The sequence below is a fragment of the Arthroderma uncinatum genome (assembly GCF_011692745.1).
Source record: "Arthroderma uncinatum strain CBS 119779 chromosome Unknown scaffold2, whole genome shotgun sequence".
Classification (NCBI taxonomy): Eukaryota; Fungi; Ascomycota; class Eurotiomycetes; order Onygenales; family Arthrodermataceae; genus Arthroderma; species Arthroderma uncinatum.
This window is the reverse complement of record NW_022983864.1, coordinates 5695850-5711628: the sequence shown is the minus strand read 5'-3', so window position 1 is coordinate 5711628 and position 15779 is coordinate 5695850. Positions and strand designations below refer to the sequence as shown.

The following is a 15779-nucleotide window of genomic DNA, read 5'->3' as shown; positions in this document are numbered from 1 at the left end:
TAGGGTTTAAGAAACAATCTATGTATGTATGACATGGAAGGAGATTTCGGGCGCGACTGTATATACACCGTACATGCATGGATATACTGATATGACTATAGGGCTCTTGTGCCGTACGACTGTCGTATCGCCCGGATGACGGACGTGTCCGGTATCCTCAGAATCGGTGGCCAGGAGCTTGCTCCATTCGTCCATAATGACTTGGGCCGTACGGTATTGTCCCTTCCGGGACTCCATATAAGCTATGTCCCTGGTAGCATAGACTTACGGCAAATACTATCGCATCGGCCCTCGTACATCAATGCCCTGCTGATTCAATCCAGAGGGAGGTCTGGGAGGCATGCCTGTACCAGCTGCCAGGGGCGTACAGGCCTCAGGCCTTTCACAAAGTGCGTCCGGCTCCCCGGCCACTTTGGCGAAGCTTGTGGTAATTGCAAGTGGCGCGACCGCGCTACCCACTGCTCCGTACGGCACGAACAGCAGCTGGCACGGACGGAGGTAATAGCCCTGGACGATGGCTCTGAGGACGACAGCCGGGTCATCGACCTGACGGGGGATCGGCCGGTACGGCGGCCAAGGGCCAGAAGAAATAATGGTGGAGATGGGTCTTCGGCCAGTACGGCCATTGTGCTTCTTTAATGTAAGGATATATTCTTTTATTGGACTTGATGACTGCGTTCCATTTGGATTTGGGGTTTTTGCCCTATGCACCCATGCCAGCCGTACGGGCCCTGTGTACGGCACCCTGGGCATGGCCTGCACCTCTCCGTGGTGCCTGGGATGAGTAGTTGAAGCTCAACGTACATGCAGTTTGTATGCTGCATGTTGTACGCACGAAGAGCTCAATGAAACCAAGCAGGCCGGCCTTACATAACGAATTCATGTTGATTGATTGGATGAGTTCGCCCGTACTAAAATTAACCTGAGGTAAAACATGCTACTCGCCAAGCACCCAAATAACCTGTAGTTATACGAGGGGTGGCGTACTAGAAGTGACATCGCGTTGATGGAAGGTTCCTCAGGTAGTTATGTACATCCTTTTTATGGAGCCAAAACATTTGCGTTCTTAATCATATCAAAAACCTGCCTCATAGCTGCCTCATTGACCTTAGGGTCCATATAATCAGACGCCAGCGGTGTTAATACTTGATTGGCCCTCGTCACCTTGTACGCCATCATACGCGTACCCACAACCCGAAGAGCAAATATCTTCATTTGACCCTTTGCCTGACCAGTTTCGAGAGCATTTATTGCGTAGCCTAATACCTGTTCGTCTGTGTAGGAGTCCTGCGACATAGTTTGATGTTGGGGTTTTGCTTCGACGACAATAACCTCGATGAATGCACTATTTGACCAGAATCTCTCAATAACAAAGTCTGGTCTCGCACCGCTTGTCTGGCGTTTTTGAGGAGTTACAATCCAATTATCACCGCCAAAGTTGTTGTTGAGGAGACGGTCCCATAGCCCGGTCGTAGAATCCTCGTTTGGGTCTTGCAATGCTCGGTCGTACTGGACTGCGAGCGCAATTGTGTTAATTAAGCCTCCCTGTGACGGCATAGCTGCTACGAACATTAGCTATACTTAGCAACAGGCATAACAGTAGATTTAAGGCTGACTTACCAAACAAGCAGCAAAAGATACGTGGGACAACGGTTTAGGGAAGTGGTATACGGAGTAGTTAAGGACCAGTAAAGAATAAAATTAAAGAGAAACTGAACCTCGAGCGTGTTGATGTTTTTACCTTGGGACGTAGGGAGGAATCGGCCTTTTATGCTCGTTTTTGGACCGTGGGGATTTACAAAAAAAAAGAATGTAGAGTCTACTGGAAGGTCTGCCTGTAGTTTACACGCATTACTATATTGCATGCGTAAAGCCCGTGTCATCTTTAAGTCGTTTGGTCTCGCGCGGCTTGGAGCAGCAACAGCTGAATGAATATCAGCCCATACCCTATTGATCCAATTGCAGCCACGACGGTGGAGTCAGGCCACCATTGAGTTTTCGTGTATGCAGAATCTAGGATTTCGTCATAGCCAATCGCCGTTCTATGCCGAAGTTGGTGATAAATACCAGCCAGAGCTCGGTTTCGGCACTATTTTTGTCAAAGAGATACACTGCCCATCCCTGCCACACCCCTGCCACACCCCTGCCTATCAGGGGAGATACAATATCTAAAGCGTTGAATACCCTAGTTGTGGCGTAGACCCGCAAGACACCTCTTTACAGAAATTACCCCTGATGTGTACGAGAATAGACATATCACAACAACCACACCACACCTAGCTTCCGAATAACCCGCCTGATCTATACATAATAGGAAATTTCGAGTAGAAGACACACCCTCCTCTCATGTTGGAGGATTACATAACTTCCACTTAAGCTGTTGCATTATATAGGATAATTCTCCAGGCCATAAGCTCCGGCTCTGTGCCATGCGAGTACAACGGCTGGAGAATCGTTCTCGCAAACGTAGCGAGTCCCCTTAGGATCCTTGCTCTTTGCGCATAGAAAAAGTCAGGGGTTCATTCCTTTGCTGCTGCTGCAGCTTCTTCGCCCGACCCTCCTCATAAACAACTAGATGTCCAGCGGCCCAGGGATGCAAACCATGGTAGCGCGACCGAATGTCCATGCATCTACGGAGTAGCCACGATACATATACTTATGATAGGACTTTCTAGAAAGAAAATGAGAGTGGGGGCCAGCGGGCATTTTAGCTCCGCCTTGTTAGCTGCGGCTCATGCATCTTTTATCATCCCGAAATAAGAAGTAATTCTAATCTGTGTGGTAGCGGTAAAGACAGTGGTGACAGAAGCGGATGTGGCTAACGTTTACTGGCTCGGGCCCTAGAAATCAATCCTTCATGGAGAATCGCACAATCGAATGGATCAAGGCCGCCCGTGAGATATACCCCTTCGGGGGCATTTGACCCAGTTTGGCAGCCGACCTCCCACGTCCCTCCACTCCGTGATACTCCTCCCATCCTTAAAGTGATCGCTGACATGCTCGCGTCTCTTGATTATCGCGCCAAAGCCATTCGCCGCCGTAGGATAGGCCATTTTACAGAAACCACACCAAAATCGATGCTGATAATCACCTCCAATGCAGTATGTAATATTTAGAGTAGAAGTTGAATAGAAATATTACATGCGAACCAATTTCTGACGCTTCCTGCTCACATCTTGACTAGCGCTTGCTCTTTATTTTTGGCCGGGTCAGAGCACACGAGCCTGCTCTCAAGGTGCGAGCCGACCACTTTCTCTTCGGCGTATAATGGTGAGACTAGTTCGGTACCCTGGTCCTCCCCCAAGTAATCGTTCGTATTTTCCAACAGTTGGCCGTCAGGGATCGACGGGGTGCACAAATTGACTAGGGTAGGAGTCTCGGAGCGCTTTTGGTCGATATACCGAAGATCATTCTCTAAAAGCTGAGTCCGCCATCGGATTTTTCCTCGTAGAGAATCTAGCTCGTCGTATACGTCAAGCCAAAGGTAGTTGTCCAGAGTCTGGTGGGCCTTCCAATGTGACTCCTTGATACCGTCCAATCTTCCCTTTTGGGCCGTGACCGCATGTTGATGAAACATTAACGTTCGTAATATCTTGGGATTCCGGTCGTTTTTGAGCTTCCCACGATTCACTATCCCATCTAAGTCAACACCTAGACTAACCAGAGAAAACGTTGAAAATTCTTCGCCCTGATATAAGGCGTCTAGCTTCTTTTCAAACTGGACAAGGTCCCCTTTCATAGATTCAAGGAACTCCCTTCTGACTCTCTTATGCAATGTACGGCGCTTCTCAAGGGCTCCGTACAACTCGTTTTGCACTGCAAGTTGTTTATATTCAATATAGGCTCCGCATTCGTTAAAACCAGCGTCAGCGGCGGCATCAAGGAAGTCGTCTTCGTTGTCGCAGATGAAGCAATCGTTCACGGGGAGAGCGTTGGGAACACGCGGCTCCAATGGGTACGCCAAAAGCCAATAGCTATCTCCTCGAAATTTATGCCAGGCTGTGGTCTCACGGAGCCTTCTATCCACGTTAAGGGTCGCGGACACGTCTAATTTCGGCAGCTGGACGTAGTAAATTTTGCAACAAGTTGTCATTGTTATATAAACGCACGCGCACCCAGACGAGAAGACAATTCAGAATTGCCTATTCTTAAGAAGGTATGAGATTTCTTAAGGGTATAGTAGCTCTTTATAGCAGTGCCACAGTGCCACTGAAAACTACCGACTCGAGGGATGCGGCATGATCTGCAGGGATTACTATGCACTTGGGAGTATCGCAGCGTCTCAAGGCCGTGGGTATACTAGCCATTTCCCTTACATAATATAGGTCGTTATAGCTTGATTTAATCTCCTTTGAGTATATAAGTTCTTCTAACGTTGGATCGTTAACGTGCTCTAATTTATGGATGTTGACTGGCTGTCTGCTTAGGCTAAAGTAGTTATATATATAACTAAGAGCTTTGTTGCTGAGATAACGAAGAAATCGACGAAACAAAAGCAGAAAACTGTTAAAGAGCGCTTGGCAACATTTCGTGCAATCCTGCCAAGCGCTCTTCGAGCCCCTTAGGGGCTGAGGCGACATGGGGCTATAAAACCTTTTCTTGGCCTCAGACCTTGCATATGTAGATAAAATCACGTCCCCTTGCATCGAAAACGAAACGCCTGCGAGGCAAGCGGGTAAATCGTTCACACAAGCACCTCCTGCTTCAAGCCACCCCCTGTTTAGGGTCTTCTGATCCATCGTGGATAACTTGACATGAATCTTCGTGTAGAGCATTGAGTGGCCCCGTTACGTCATTGCGGAGTGAACCTGTCAGCACGTGACACACGACTGATTACCACGTGGTAGTTTGCCTCGTTTTAGCCCATCTTTCCCATTTGGCTTTTCAAATGAATCAACGACCCACGCAACGACCAAGGCACACGGCACCCGAGAGGCCTTCATATCCGTATTTGTCCGCTATATAGCGTCGCGATCCACAAACAGCGTTGCAATCCACAAACAGCGTTGCGATCCACAAACAACGTCGCGATCCACAAACAGCGTCGCGATCCACAAACAGCGTTGCGATCCGTATAGCCTATATATTTATTATATAAGTACGGAGTACTCCACTGTAGGAGTTTGGTTTATGCCTCGCAAGACAGTTTTTTGTATCCGTGTACTCCGTACGCGCTATACTTATGCATTTCTTCTTTATCCTAGTTTCCCTACTTGGGACGGCTCTCTGTAGCGCCAAGCTGGACTCGCCGGCCATCGGTTTAAACACAAAAGCGCTGTCGAACTCTCAACAGTGCAATAATCTTACTACAAATCGATATGTTGCCAGAAATAGTGCAAAAAATATTATTGAAACAGAGTTTTGCAATCTTGCTGTGCAGGTTCCGACACTCTTCCCAAACCGCACATGGGTCTCACGGTTGTATAATCAAGACTCGCCAGAAGAGATGATACTTACTATGGACTGGAGCCAAAGCCCAAATACCAAGCTGGAAGCTTTGACATGTATAAAGCTTTTAAGGGATAAGCTTCTTGATGGCTGTGATAGCGACGACGTGATGAACCCTATGAAGTGGAGAGGTGGAGGAACTCTTTGGGAAGATGGAGTTATGTTTCAACTTTCCCCAAATACAGTGCGGCCGCCGTTCCCTCAGAAACCGATTAGTAAATGTGAAGTTACGCCTTATGAAAAATATTATCATGTCACGATCTATATGGGTGGCTCGGAGCCATTTGAATGGCAAAATTTATTAATAGGCTGTTCTCCTTATCTTCCCGACACCTTATACCGTAGCTACGACAAGCGAGTTAAACCTTTTGAATATCGCTACACCGCATACTTAATGAGCTGGAATGCTACTTGTGTAGCTAAAGCAATCAAGGAGATAGTTGGCGCCGACGTGATATGTATGACTAGTTAAGTAAACTCGCGGGGCTACCTATATATCTCGGCATTATGATTGAAACCCCAGAACGGCCCCGGGCTAGAAAGGAAATTTATTGTACCTGGTGTTGGATCGGCCTCAATGCTTTATAAGATCCTATATATATTTAGAACTTAGTTATATAGTCTGTTGCAAAATTAGCTTGACGCTTCCGACATTCATTGCTCTTTGTTGGAAACAATCCCCGCTCGCGAATCGTAACTACTATATCCAAAATTGGCAATGCGATATCGGACTAAGGTTACTAAACATCTTTAGTCAGAATACTAGGCTGATATTGGATCTAGAGCGAGCATTCTGATGACTCGTTAATTGAAGATAACCTGGTTATTCCCGTCGCCCGGTAGGCATTAGATGTCGAGAAGCTTGAAGGGATTTTGCAGTGGGAGCTCTTCCTGTTGCTCGAATACCCGATGAAGCTACCTTTACGTAGATTGCTGATATTATTGATAATGCGGCCTACATCGCGTTATGTATCCGTTATATAGACTCCGATCAACCGTATAGGAGGCAAATCGATCCCTTGCGGCGTATCCAGACAGGCCACGAGACATCTCCCTCGATAGAGCAGTTATTGTTGGCCAACGACTTTACCTAACTGCCAAGATCCGGATTGTAGTTACGATAAGTTACGGCCCACGGGTGTGTGGTCTGCCCTGCTGGACAAATCACAACTAGCTGATACTATAGGTTCGGCTGGAGCCGCAGCCCCTGCAGCCAACGTCAAGGTAATATTTTTTGTCCTCTCTCTCGCTAACCCAATATAACCTACAAACTTCTTACAGCAAGATCACACCCACTCTAGCTGAACTCGATCAAGCTGTCTGTTATCTCTCAATATCTCTTTACCTGCCGCGTGACTACCCTCTGTTTACCTCTGTTACCTATCAACCAGACGCGTCCCGAGCAGCCCACACCCTCAACCCAATGGAGGACAATTATTTCAGGGTCATACCCCCTGCGCAGCCAAAGGACCCTGATATACGATTTGGAAATCACTGCAAGTCACCAGAGAAGTGGTATATACGCGTTAAATCGCATATTACGCCCGAAACTATAAGCCTCGTGGCCTTGGAACAACTGCCTTGTTATCAGTATAAAGGTGAACCGAAGGATACGCCTGGATGGCTCAGCGAGGATGATTTTGATGCGTGGCTCACGATCGTGGAACGTGATTTCAACAATTCCATGACGAGGAAGGAGATCCTACAAATGCTATATTTCAATGGCTTTCACATGCCACGAGCAGGTGTCCGAAATTATACCAATTGGCGCGCGCACATTGGCCATCATATCTCTAAGACACAGGAATTAGAATCGAAATCACCGCCAAAGCCTCGATCTCGGGATTTAAAACCTACACGCCTCAGACAAAGCGCCCGGATGAGCTGTGGACCCGTGCATATAAAGAGAAAAGTGGTCTCGGAGGACTTAAATTCGGAAGTAGAAGGATATCGATATACGCTGTGTTTCTTCACACGTCCACGTACGGTTTGGCCAACTGGTATGTTATAAATAATGAGGATACATTTACTTTGGTTTAATGCTAGTACTACGGTTACTAATCTAATATATCAAAAAATTACAGATCCTCAACAAACCACGCCTGTACTAGGAGGGTGTACTAACGAGACTTCTGGAGAGCGAAAGGCGAGCATGGAGCCAGATTCGAATATCAAGGAACAAGTTCAAGAGGGCAGCATAGAGCCGAACAAGCGGCCAAAGACGACCAAAGATGAGCAGGATACTGAAGTAGCTATGGATAGTGACATTTCCACTAGCATTTTGGATGCAGAAGCTAGCCCTGCGATGGTTCAGTGTAGCGATACCCCTCCCCTAGACCCAAAGAGCTCTGTCCCAACTTCGCAACCTGCGTATGGCTCTGATGCTACTGTGGACCGCCAATCTTATCGTTCTAACGGCGACTGCCCAGATGAGAGTGCTCCAGGGAATAGTACCAATGAAAGTGATTTACAAGATGGCCCGGGTGAGGGTGCTCTAGAGAACGGTACCAATCGAAGTGATTCACAAGATGACACCGATAGAAGCGATTCACAAAACGGCTCCGATGATAATGCTTCGCAAGATGACTCCGATGATAGTGCTTCACAAGATGACTTCAATGATAGCGATTCACAAGACGGCCCGGGTGAGAGTACTCCAGGGAACGGTACCGATGGAAGTGACTCTCGGGATGACTCCAATGATAGTGCTTCACAAGATGACTTCGATGGAAGTGATCCACAAGACAGCCCGGATAAGAGCACTCCAAGGCACGGCCACAGCGATGCTACAGACCGCCAATCTCGTTATCCGGAGGATGACTTGTTGCCAGATAATGAGGACGATGATAGTTCGGTTTTAAGCATTTCTAAGGACGACTTCTTGAAACAATCGGTCAATAATAACTTTGAGGATAATGAGGACGATAATGATTCATCATTAGTATTTCTAAGGACGACTTCTTGAAATAGTTGGTTATAGACTTAGTGAGATATGAGCAGGGTGATAATGAAACTGGCAGTTTGGCTGTAGCAACTTGGAGTAATTCATCAATGTAGGTCAATACACATCGGCAATTGATGGGGATATGAACGACAATGGTGACACTACTCTTGGTTTATGGTGAGCTTCTACTACGAGAATATGTCAAATGGGTGTATTAACTAGACATCATCTCATCGCTCGCTACACTGTATTTAGCATCCGCAGTAGATAGAGCTCAGATATCATCGACCTTTTCTTGATATAACACTTGATGATTAAAGCTAGTATGTTCTATAACTGTCAGAATCTTCGTGTGTACGGCGTCTTGGCAGTATCAGGCCAACGCCACGCCCCCCCCTGCAGATCTGTTTGATTACGGCTCGTACGTACGCTACGCCTTCCCCCATATATATAGAGGCCAGATATGGCCTGTTTCCCTAGTTATCATCATCATTCATCGATATTAGGCCTATTTTCGCTCTTTGCTATTGTATCTTGGGCTTATAGGCATTGATTTGCCGTTCCGTTGTGTCCCGTAGAGACGCCACAATCGTACCGATCATTAGCGCGCTCCGATAATAACTATTCCTCTGTATTATATAATTGAATATCTTTTTCTTGGCATTATCACGTGTTTACAAGGACTAATATTCTTCCACTCCGTTTACATCACGTGTTACCCCGTCAAAATATGCCTGGGATTACATAATGCCCACCCCCCGTAGGAGTTCCATCAACCAATCAACAACACTGGGCCCTTTTGTATATCCAGTAGGATGAAGCCTTCCAGTAGTGAGCAGAGCGAACGCTACAACCTAGTCATGAAGATATGTATGGAGTACTCGCGCCGCCAACACCCGTTATAGTGCTCGCCGGCTCAGCTCTTGATCCATACTCCGTACATACAATGCAGTTCCATTCTCCAGGACGGCCTCCCATCTGACCACCACGGACCTGGTCACGATGATACGCACTCCAAGGCGTCCGAAGCGCCTATATTGGTCGACGATACCGACATTATTCGAACACTCCTGGCAGATTAGCCATTTGTCCTGTACGATGATCCCGCCGACCCACAAGGGAAGTGTCCTGCGGAACGGGGCGTGTGGCGCATTTTGGGCATACGTCCGGCTTGGAAGGAAGATGGGGTGTGGACTTCGATTTCGTCAAGAGAGATGGTCATTTTCTCATCCTCAATTCGCCTGGGGACTTCGTGGGATGATATCTGGAGTCGAACGCTGCAGGGAGATTGTCTGGACGGCTGGAAACAACGAGATGCGGCCCGGAGAATCCTGACCCAGAGCGATTCCAATACAGGTTCTAGTTGGCTCAATCGTTGCACTTATCAACGGGCTAACATTGATTCTATATTTACCCTTGATGGCACTGGCTTCGATTTATCGCTACATTTATCCAGGGCTCTGGCTTCGATATATCTGCATTTTTCTGACAGGTTGGTTTTGATATATCGCCGCAACTTATTGCTATATAGTGATCTTTGTTTACTGATAATTATCATTTGTTTGCCAGGTAAGCTTACCTTATTGAATACCTTGCTAACTGCCTATATATATGTCTGGCCTTGATCAAGCGCAGCCATATCTCGTTCACAGCCGCCACATCTAGTATTGACCTATACCCACTGGCAGATAAGTAAACTACCACCGTATGTACGGAGTAGTTTCAGTGACTGCTGGGGGCTACAATGAATACTAAGATTACCGATCTTAGTGACTATCTATACCCTCTATCAATGAAAACCGTAATCTCCGGCTATGGTGACTGATCCCAGCCACTTTTGACAAAGGCTATACCCCCTAGTAGAGTGAATTCCTACCTTCACTGCTATATTGAAATGAAATGCTGCGCCATCACCGGCCTCTGTGAATACTCATCCTTAGCCCTATATAACCCCCCTCCAAACCCTTTTCTTTACTCTTCAACCATCTTCCTTATCTTATTCTCTCCTCACCGAATCGCGATAATCCCCTCAGACGGGCGCGATCTTTACTTATATATATTATCAGAGGCCTTTCTCTTTCCCTGATTTCTCTCCAACATCATCTGGCAGCCTTTACCTACGATCGCATCCGGGCTTCTGTATGCTATTTTTCACCTATGGTCGCATTTGGCCTTGGCTCGCACTCTGGTTTAGGCTTTGACATAAGCTCCACGATGGCATATAAAGATTTCAAAGCATATATGTCCGGTATATCCGATATTGTCCCGCCCAGCCCTATATCAGCGAGAACAGCAGCAGCCCTAGCCCTATCTTATACCCTCCCAAGCCCTGTTAGGACACCAATCAACAGGATCAGCTACCAAGGTCGAACATATAGGCCGGGGAAATTTGTTGAGCTCCATAATGGCACCTTTTTACGACTAAATCATATCTTTTATTCGAGCGAGGGAACCGACATCTCAGGACCCAAGTTTGCACATTTAGAAACCATGGACAGCCTAATATCGGAGAAGGATATTGCCAATGCTTTGGTAAAGGAGAAAACACCATGCTAAAAGATTTAGGCCGCTGAAAGTGCTGGCCTTCGTCTCACCCTTTGTGCTGGCCTTTATCTCGTCCTTCGTGTTCGCCCTTAGTGCTAAGGCAATTCAAAAATCGTCTCGCCCGTTGTGCTGGCCTTCGTCTTACCCTTTGTACTAAGGCAGTTCAAGAAGTCGCTTTCAAGCCCCCTATGGCTTCTTTGAAACACCCAGCGCCATCACCAATCTCTGATACGACCATCAGAGTTGATATGCAATAGCCTTTGCGAGATCCAAAGGAGCAAAGACGAGCTCCTATCAAGGCTATGGATGACACTACCCAGGCATTGTCTTATGAAATAACGATGAGCAAATTCAGTCATGGAATCGTTGACCTAAGACAGATTATTGCATCAATCAATCTCCGGGCAATAATCTCCGAGCTACATTTGATGCCTGTCACAGGAATAGGAGTGTTTATATTGATTGGAATTCATATAGACAGCTTTATCGCCTTCCTATATACTAAAAAGAACGAAATCACAGGGCAAGTGAGGACACTCCAATCGAAGACAAAAGGACTTGGAAGAGAGCTTCCTATCAAGCTTTGCCGAACGGGGGCCAGACCTTAGAAGCACCATGGAAGAAATGACACTCCATCAGCTGCAGCCAGGCGAGACATTCCAGCCGTTGCTCAATAGTATACCCGAGAACCTCATTCATAGGTTCGATCCCATTTCGTTGAGCATTATAATCGTCATAATGTCGGACGCCTCCATACAAACGCCTGAACTCAAAAAAATAATTAAAAAACTGGTTCCTCGACTACTATTCCGCAAATTCAAGTATGACATGGAATAGGCTCTATGATAAAGGCAAATCTTTTCTCGTTATTTGGAGCAGAAACCAGAGCAGAAACCAGAGTATTAGAAACCATGGCACAAGGGCCTAAAGATAAGCCTAGTGAAGCCGAAGTGGAAGATCACCTCAAGGGCAAACCATCAGCTGCTCCCCTAGCCGAGCTAGATGCCCTTTGGAAATCAATCTTTCAGAGGGCAATTCCGCCAATTCTCCATGGATATGCATAGCTCTTCTTATGAAAAAATACATCTTCGACAGTTCGAGATGGATACAGCAGGTAACTCATGCGAAGCCCCTTATTAGAAGGGCATATACCGGTCGGATTTGGAGAGACCTAAACATAAGAAGAGGGCGCCATCATCGCTAGAACCCTACTAGCTTGATAGCACCAAGGATCAAGCAAAGGCCCGAGCTTGTAGATTCGGCCAGATAAACAAGTTTATACCTGGAGATAGAAATGGAGGTGGCGACCACTACGGCAATATACCTACTTCTATCTATTCACGCAGTTATTTCGAATATCACCCATAAGAGGGTTGAGTGTAACCAGGCCCAGGGAATAACACACAAACCTTGATAGGATATACCAAAGGTACTGCAAGAAGTCTAGTAGACTCCCAAGGATAGAACGTAACTCCATGAAAGATAACCGGACTATCGTGAGAGCTAGTATATTTTGGGCGTTCTTGTGCCGTGCAAGTACTAGCACTAAAGGCTGAAATGAAACGTTGAGCAGGAGTGATAGCGAACGTAAGCGATGCTTCATCCACGCTCTTTATCTATATAAAAAAGTCAGGGTAAGTTAGAACTATTCAAATAATTAAAAAGGTTGAAAAGATTAGGTAGACTAACCATAACTTCTTTCTCAATTAAAATTTTTGTAGCACCCTCAGTATATGCTCGAGAGTATTTCCAAATATCTCTAACCTGGAACACGTTATTGGCAACCAAGTTTTTAAAGGTAATAGTTGCACTCTCGCCAGCCGGAGCGCTACAGTAGGTTGCGATATTGGCTTGCCCTTGCACACTCCCATACTCTTTCTCAGCTATATATGCCAAGACACTCTTATCTGGATACAGTTAGATCTCACTTACTCCTGTTTCGAATACTTTACTCTGTATGGTACTGAACCAGTAAAATGACCAGGGCGTTGTACTGCTCCTGTCTGAGTGATACGTACATAGCTAGAAGATTCTATGGGAATGGCCCTGCCAAGACGGGTTCCTGGAGATCTGTCAACCTTTCCTCGCACTCAATCGAGAACTGACCTCCAGAGCCTGTCTGCCAACGCTGCAGGATATTCGTGCAAACTTATCAAACAGGTAGTCATCGAAATTGATAATCTATAAACTACCACTTCGCATCTCACAGTTGCTGCTACTTATATAAAGTCGCTAACGCTATCCGAAGTCAAGCGGGATCGATAGGGTATATACTGATATTTGCCTTGATTAATCTTGGACTGCGCCATGTTACATCGTGAAATACTATGACTAAACTTTGACTGCGAAGCCCGCATACAGTGGCTCACAAGGATGGACCCTTTTCAGATAGAATTTATTGACTGCTATCTCTGAAAAGACTTTAATACCCTTATAGCCTCCAACTTTGCCTCTGACCTTTCCGTCAACATAATAAATAGCGAGCGAGCGAGTTGCATGAAAATTCCTAATCGGAATCATTCCCCTTCTCTTTCGGCACAATCGTGTAGTTTCCGCTTATTTGCGCGACTTAGGAGCCCCCGAGAGAGCCAGTCATGGCAGATCGACCGAGATAACCACCTTCTACTATTAGCATACGAAGATGTATCAATAGGACGAGGATATGTCCATACCTGTCTCTTCGGTTTTAGGGATGTCAACCATAACAGAACCGCTATCCGCAAGCTCTGCCTTGGGCTCGTGGAATGCTTTCCATGCCTGGACCTTGGTGTCCTCGGCTGGCATGTTCTGCGTACTAACTTCTGTAAAGAAGTTGCTGGAAGGTTGGGTAGGCATAATGGCGAGTAATCGGTGGCTTGATTGCACTAACTATGGCTTAAGCTTGATTCTGTTTAGCTGTTAGCTATTGTAAATCAGCTCAAGCTTGGAATGCCTACTTGAAAAATGGGTAATAGGTGCTGCTTTTCCTTACTCTGGAGCCGATAATTGAGGTCCACCCACAGCCTCTTATTTATATCCAGCTTACGGACCGTCCGCGCGCCGGACCGGCTATTTCAGTACTCCTTATCAGAACTATCCTTGGTTGCTGCATTAGACTGTTGCTACATCCGCGTTTCGTTACATTATAATGTTACAGTATCGGATGCTGCGGCATCGAGGAGCTGCTATTTAATTAGGTAAAAGGCCGGGGAGCATTCCTAGGTGCATCTTTAGATGCGGTGAGACCACGCAACTCCTTTCCTTGGCTGTGGTTTCCCCTCATCGGCTATAATACCATGTCTGCTCAGAGAAGTAGCGGCATAGGTGAGAAGATCCTCCGGTCTTCCCTGTTATTTCAGAATCAATTTTTAGAATGACCCGTCCCTTATAACCACACGATATCTTGATTATATCAAGTCGACACCAGCCTTTGAACATCTTCTATATCCAACCCCAAGCCGCGCCAAAATGCCTGATATATTTGCGAACATTGAACACTTGGCTGATCTTCCGCTTTACAAAGTCGAAAAGCCATATGGAGCACTCCTCAGCAACGGCAGCGTCTACTTTTCCCAGGGCCATCGACTTGATAATATCGAGTTCACGGAATACAGGCGTAAAGCCGTCGATGTTGGCAACAACCCCGCCTACACGTTACCAAAGAATGGGTTTCAAATCTTCAAGCAGGAAAGCGATACCATGTGGGACGTGAGTACGATTGATTTGGCACGTCGTCACCGCGAAGAGATCGCCGAGTGGTTGAAAGGGCGGCTTGACGCTGTTTTCGTTCATACGTATGATCTGAGAACCAGGTTGAATGACGAAGCGCCGAGGGATCAAGTCGACGTACTGAGTCCCTTGGTTGTGGAGCCAAGGGCCCGAGGTGCCCACAATGGTTTGTTGAAACACTCCCTAGCTATTACAACACGCACTGCTAACTAGCCCACTAGATGTCACATTGAAATCTGGCCCAGATATCTTCTTTAGCCACCTAATTGAAGGCCAAGAGGACTATCTGAAGCCAGGATACCGGGTTCGAATCATGAAGTGAGTCTTCCTCGGTCGGGATTGTTGCATCCCAGGCGCTAATGAAGACAGCACCTGGCGCCCTCTTCGGCCTGTCTGCAAAGACAACCCTCTTGCATTCTGTGACGCAAGTACTATTGATCCTAAAGATCTAATTGCTGCGGATCGCGTGTACCCACATTCGGTGGGAGAAATCTACTATCTGGCTTACAATGAGAATCAGCAGTGGTAAATCTCCTCTAAAGCCAATACTCTGTGATATGAACTGATTTTGCTAGGTGCTGGGTTGAGAACCAAACCCCATCAGATGTATGCTATTCCAAGAGCGTTGCCTATAGAAGATTCCTATCCCTAGTCCTAGGCATTGCTAATCCTCGCATTCAGGTCCTTGTCATGACTATGTATGACACCCATCCAGGAAACGATGCACGATGTAAGGATTCCCGCATATACTCTTGTGCCTATCTGTGCTTACGAGGATATAGACTGCCCACATGTCTCATTTGTAAATGAACGTGCGCCAGCAGACTCTCCACCCCGAACGAGTCTGGAAACTAGGTCAATTGTGATTAGCAGGCTAAAGGACTAGGATAATGAATGCGACGTCACAAGGGTACTGGGATCTAACCAGTGGGGAATAGCCTTGTTTGATTTGCTTTGTATGTTGAATGTGATATTCACACATGGGTCATACTTCAAATACATAGTCCTTATAACATAACTAGAGACATTTGCTATTTTGAAGCCGTATATAATAGGCCGAGGAAGCTCGCGTTGAGGTGGTCGAGAAGCAGTTCCTTTAGTAGACCGTCGTCGTGCATCCGGAAATGCGCCACAT

The 15779-nt window shown here is 46.5% G+C and overlaps 4 protein-coding genes across 4 annotated transcripts; 1 reads left to right on the top strand and 3 right to left on the bottom strand.

Annotated features, from left to right (window-relative positions):
* Positions 1-1041: 1041 nt before the first annotated feature.
* On the bottom strand, positions 1042-1572 carry GIQ15_03642 (uncharacterized protein; the record flags this gene model as incomplete). Its single annotated transcript, XM_033551059.1, has 1 exon — positions 1042-1572. One exon carries the CDS (start codon positions 1570-1572, stop codon positions 1042-1044), a length of 531 nt encoding a protein of 176 aa, XP_033408220.1.
* A 1597-nt stretch (positions 1573-3169) lies between these two features.
* On the bottom strand, positions 3170-4093 carry GIQ15_03641 (uncharacterized protein; the record flags this gene model as incomplete). Its single annotated transcript, XM_033551058.1, has 1 exon — positions 3170-4093. One exon carries the CDS (start codon positions 4091-4093, stop codon positions 3170-3172), a length of 924 nt encoding a protein of 307 aa, XP_033408219.1.
* Positions 4094-7600: 3507 nt separating this feature from the next.
* On the top strand, positions 7601-8413 carry GIQ15_03640 (uncharacterized protein; the record flags this gene model as incomplete). Its single annotated transcript, XM_033551057.1, has 1 exon — positions 7601-8413. The coding sequence occupies one exon, from the start codon at positions 7601-7603 to the stop codon at positions 8411-8413; it is 813 nt and encodes a 270-aa protein (XP_033408218.1).
* Positions 8414-13505: 5092 nt separating this feature from the next.
* Positions 13506-13771, bottom strand: GIQ15_03639 (uncharacterized protein; the record flags this gene model as incomplete). The annotated part of the gene is made up of 2 exons (XM_033551056.1): positions 13506-13561; positions 13609-13771. The coding sequence occupies 2 exons, from the start codon at positions 13769-13771 to the stop codon at positions 13506-13508; spliced, it is 219 nt and encodes a 72-aa protein (XP_033408217.1).
* Positions 13772-15779: the final 2008 nt, after the last annotated feature.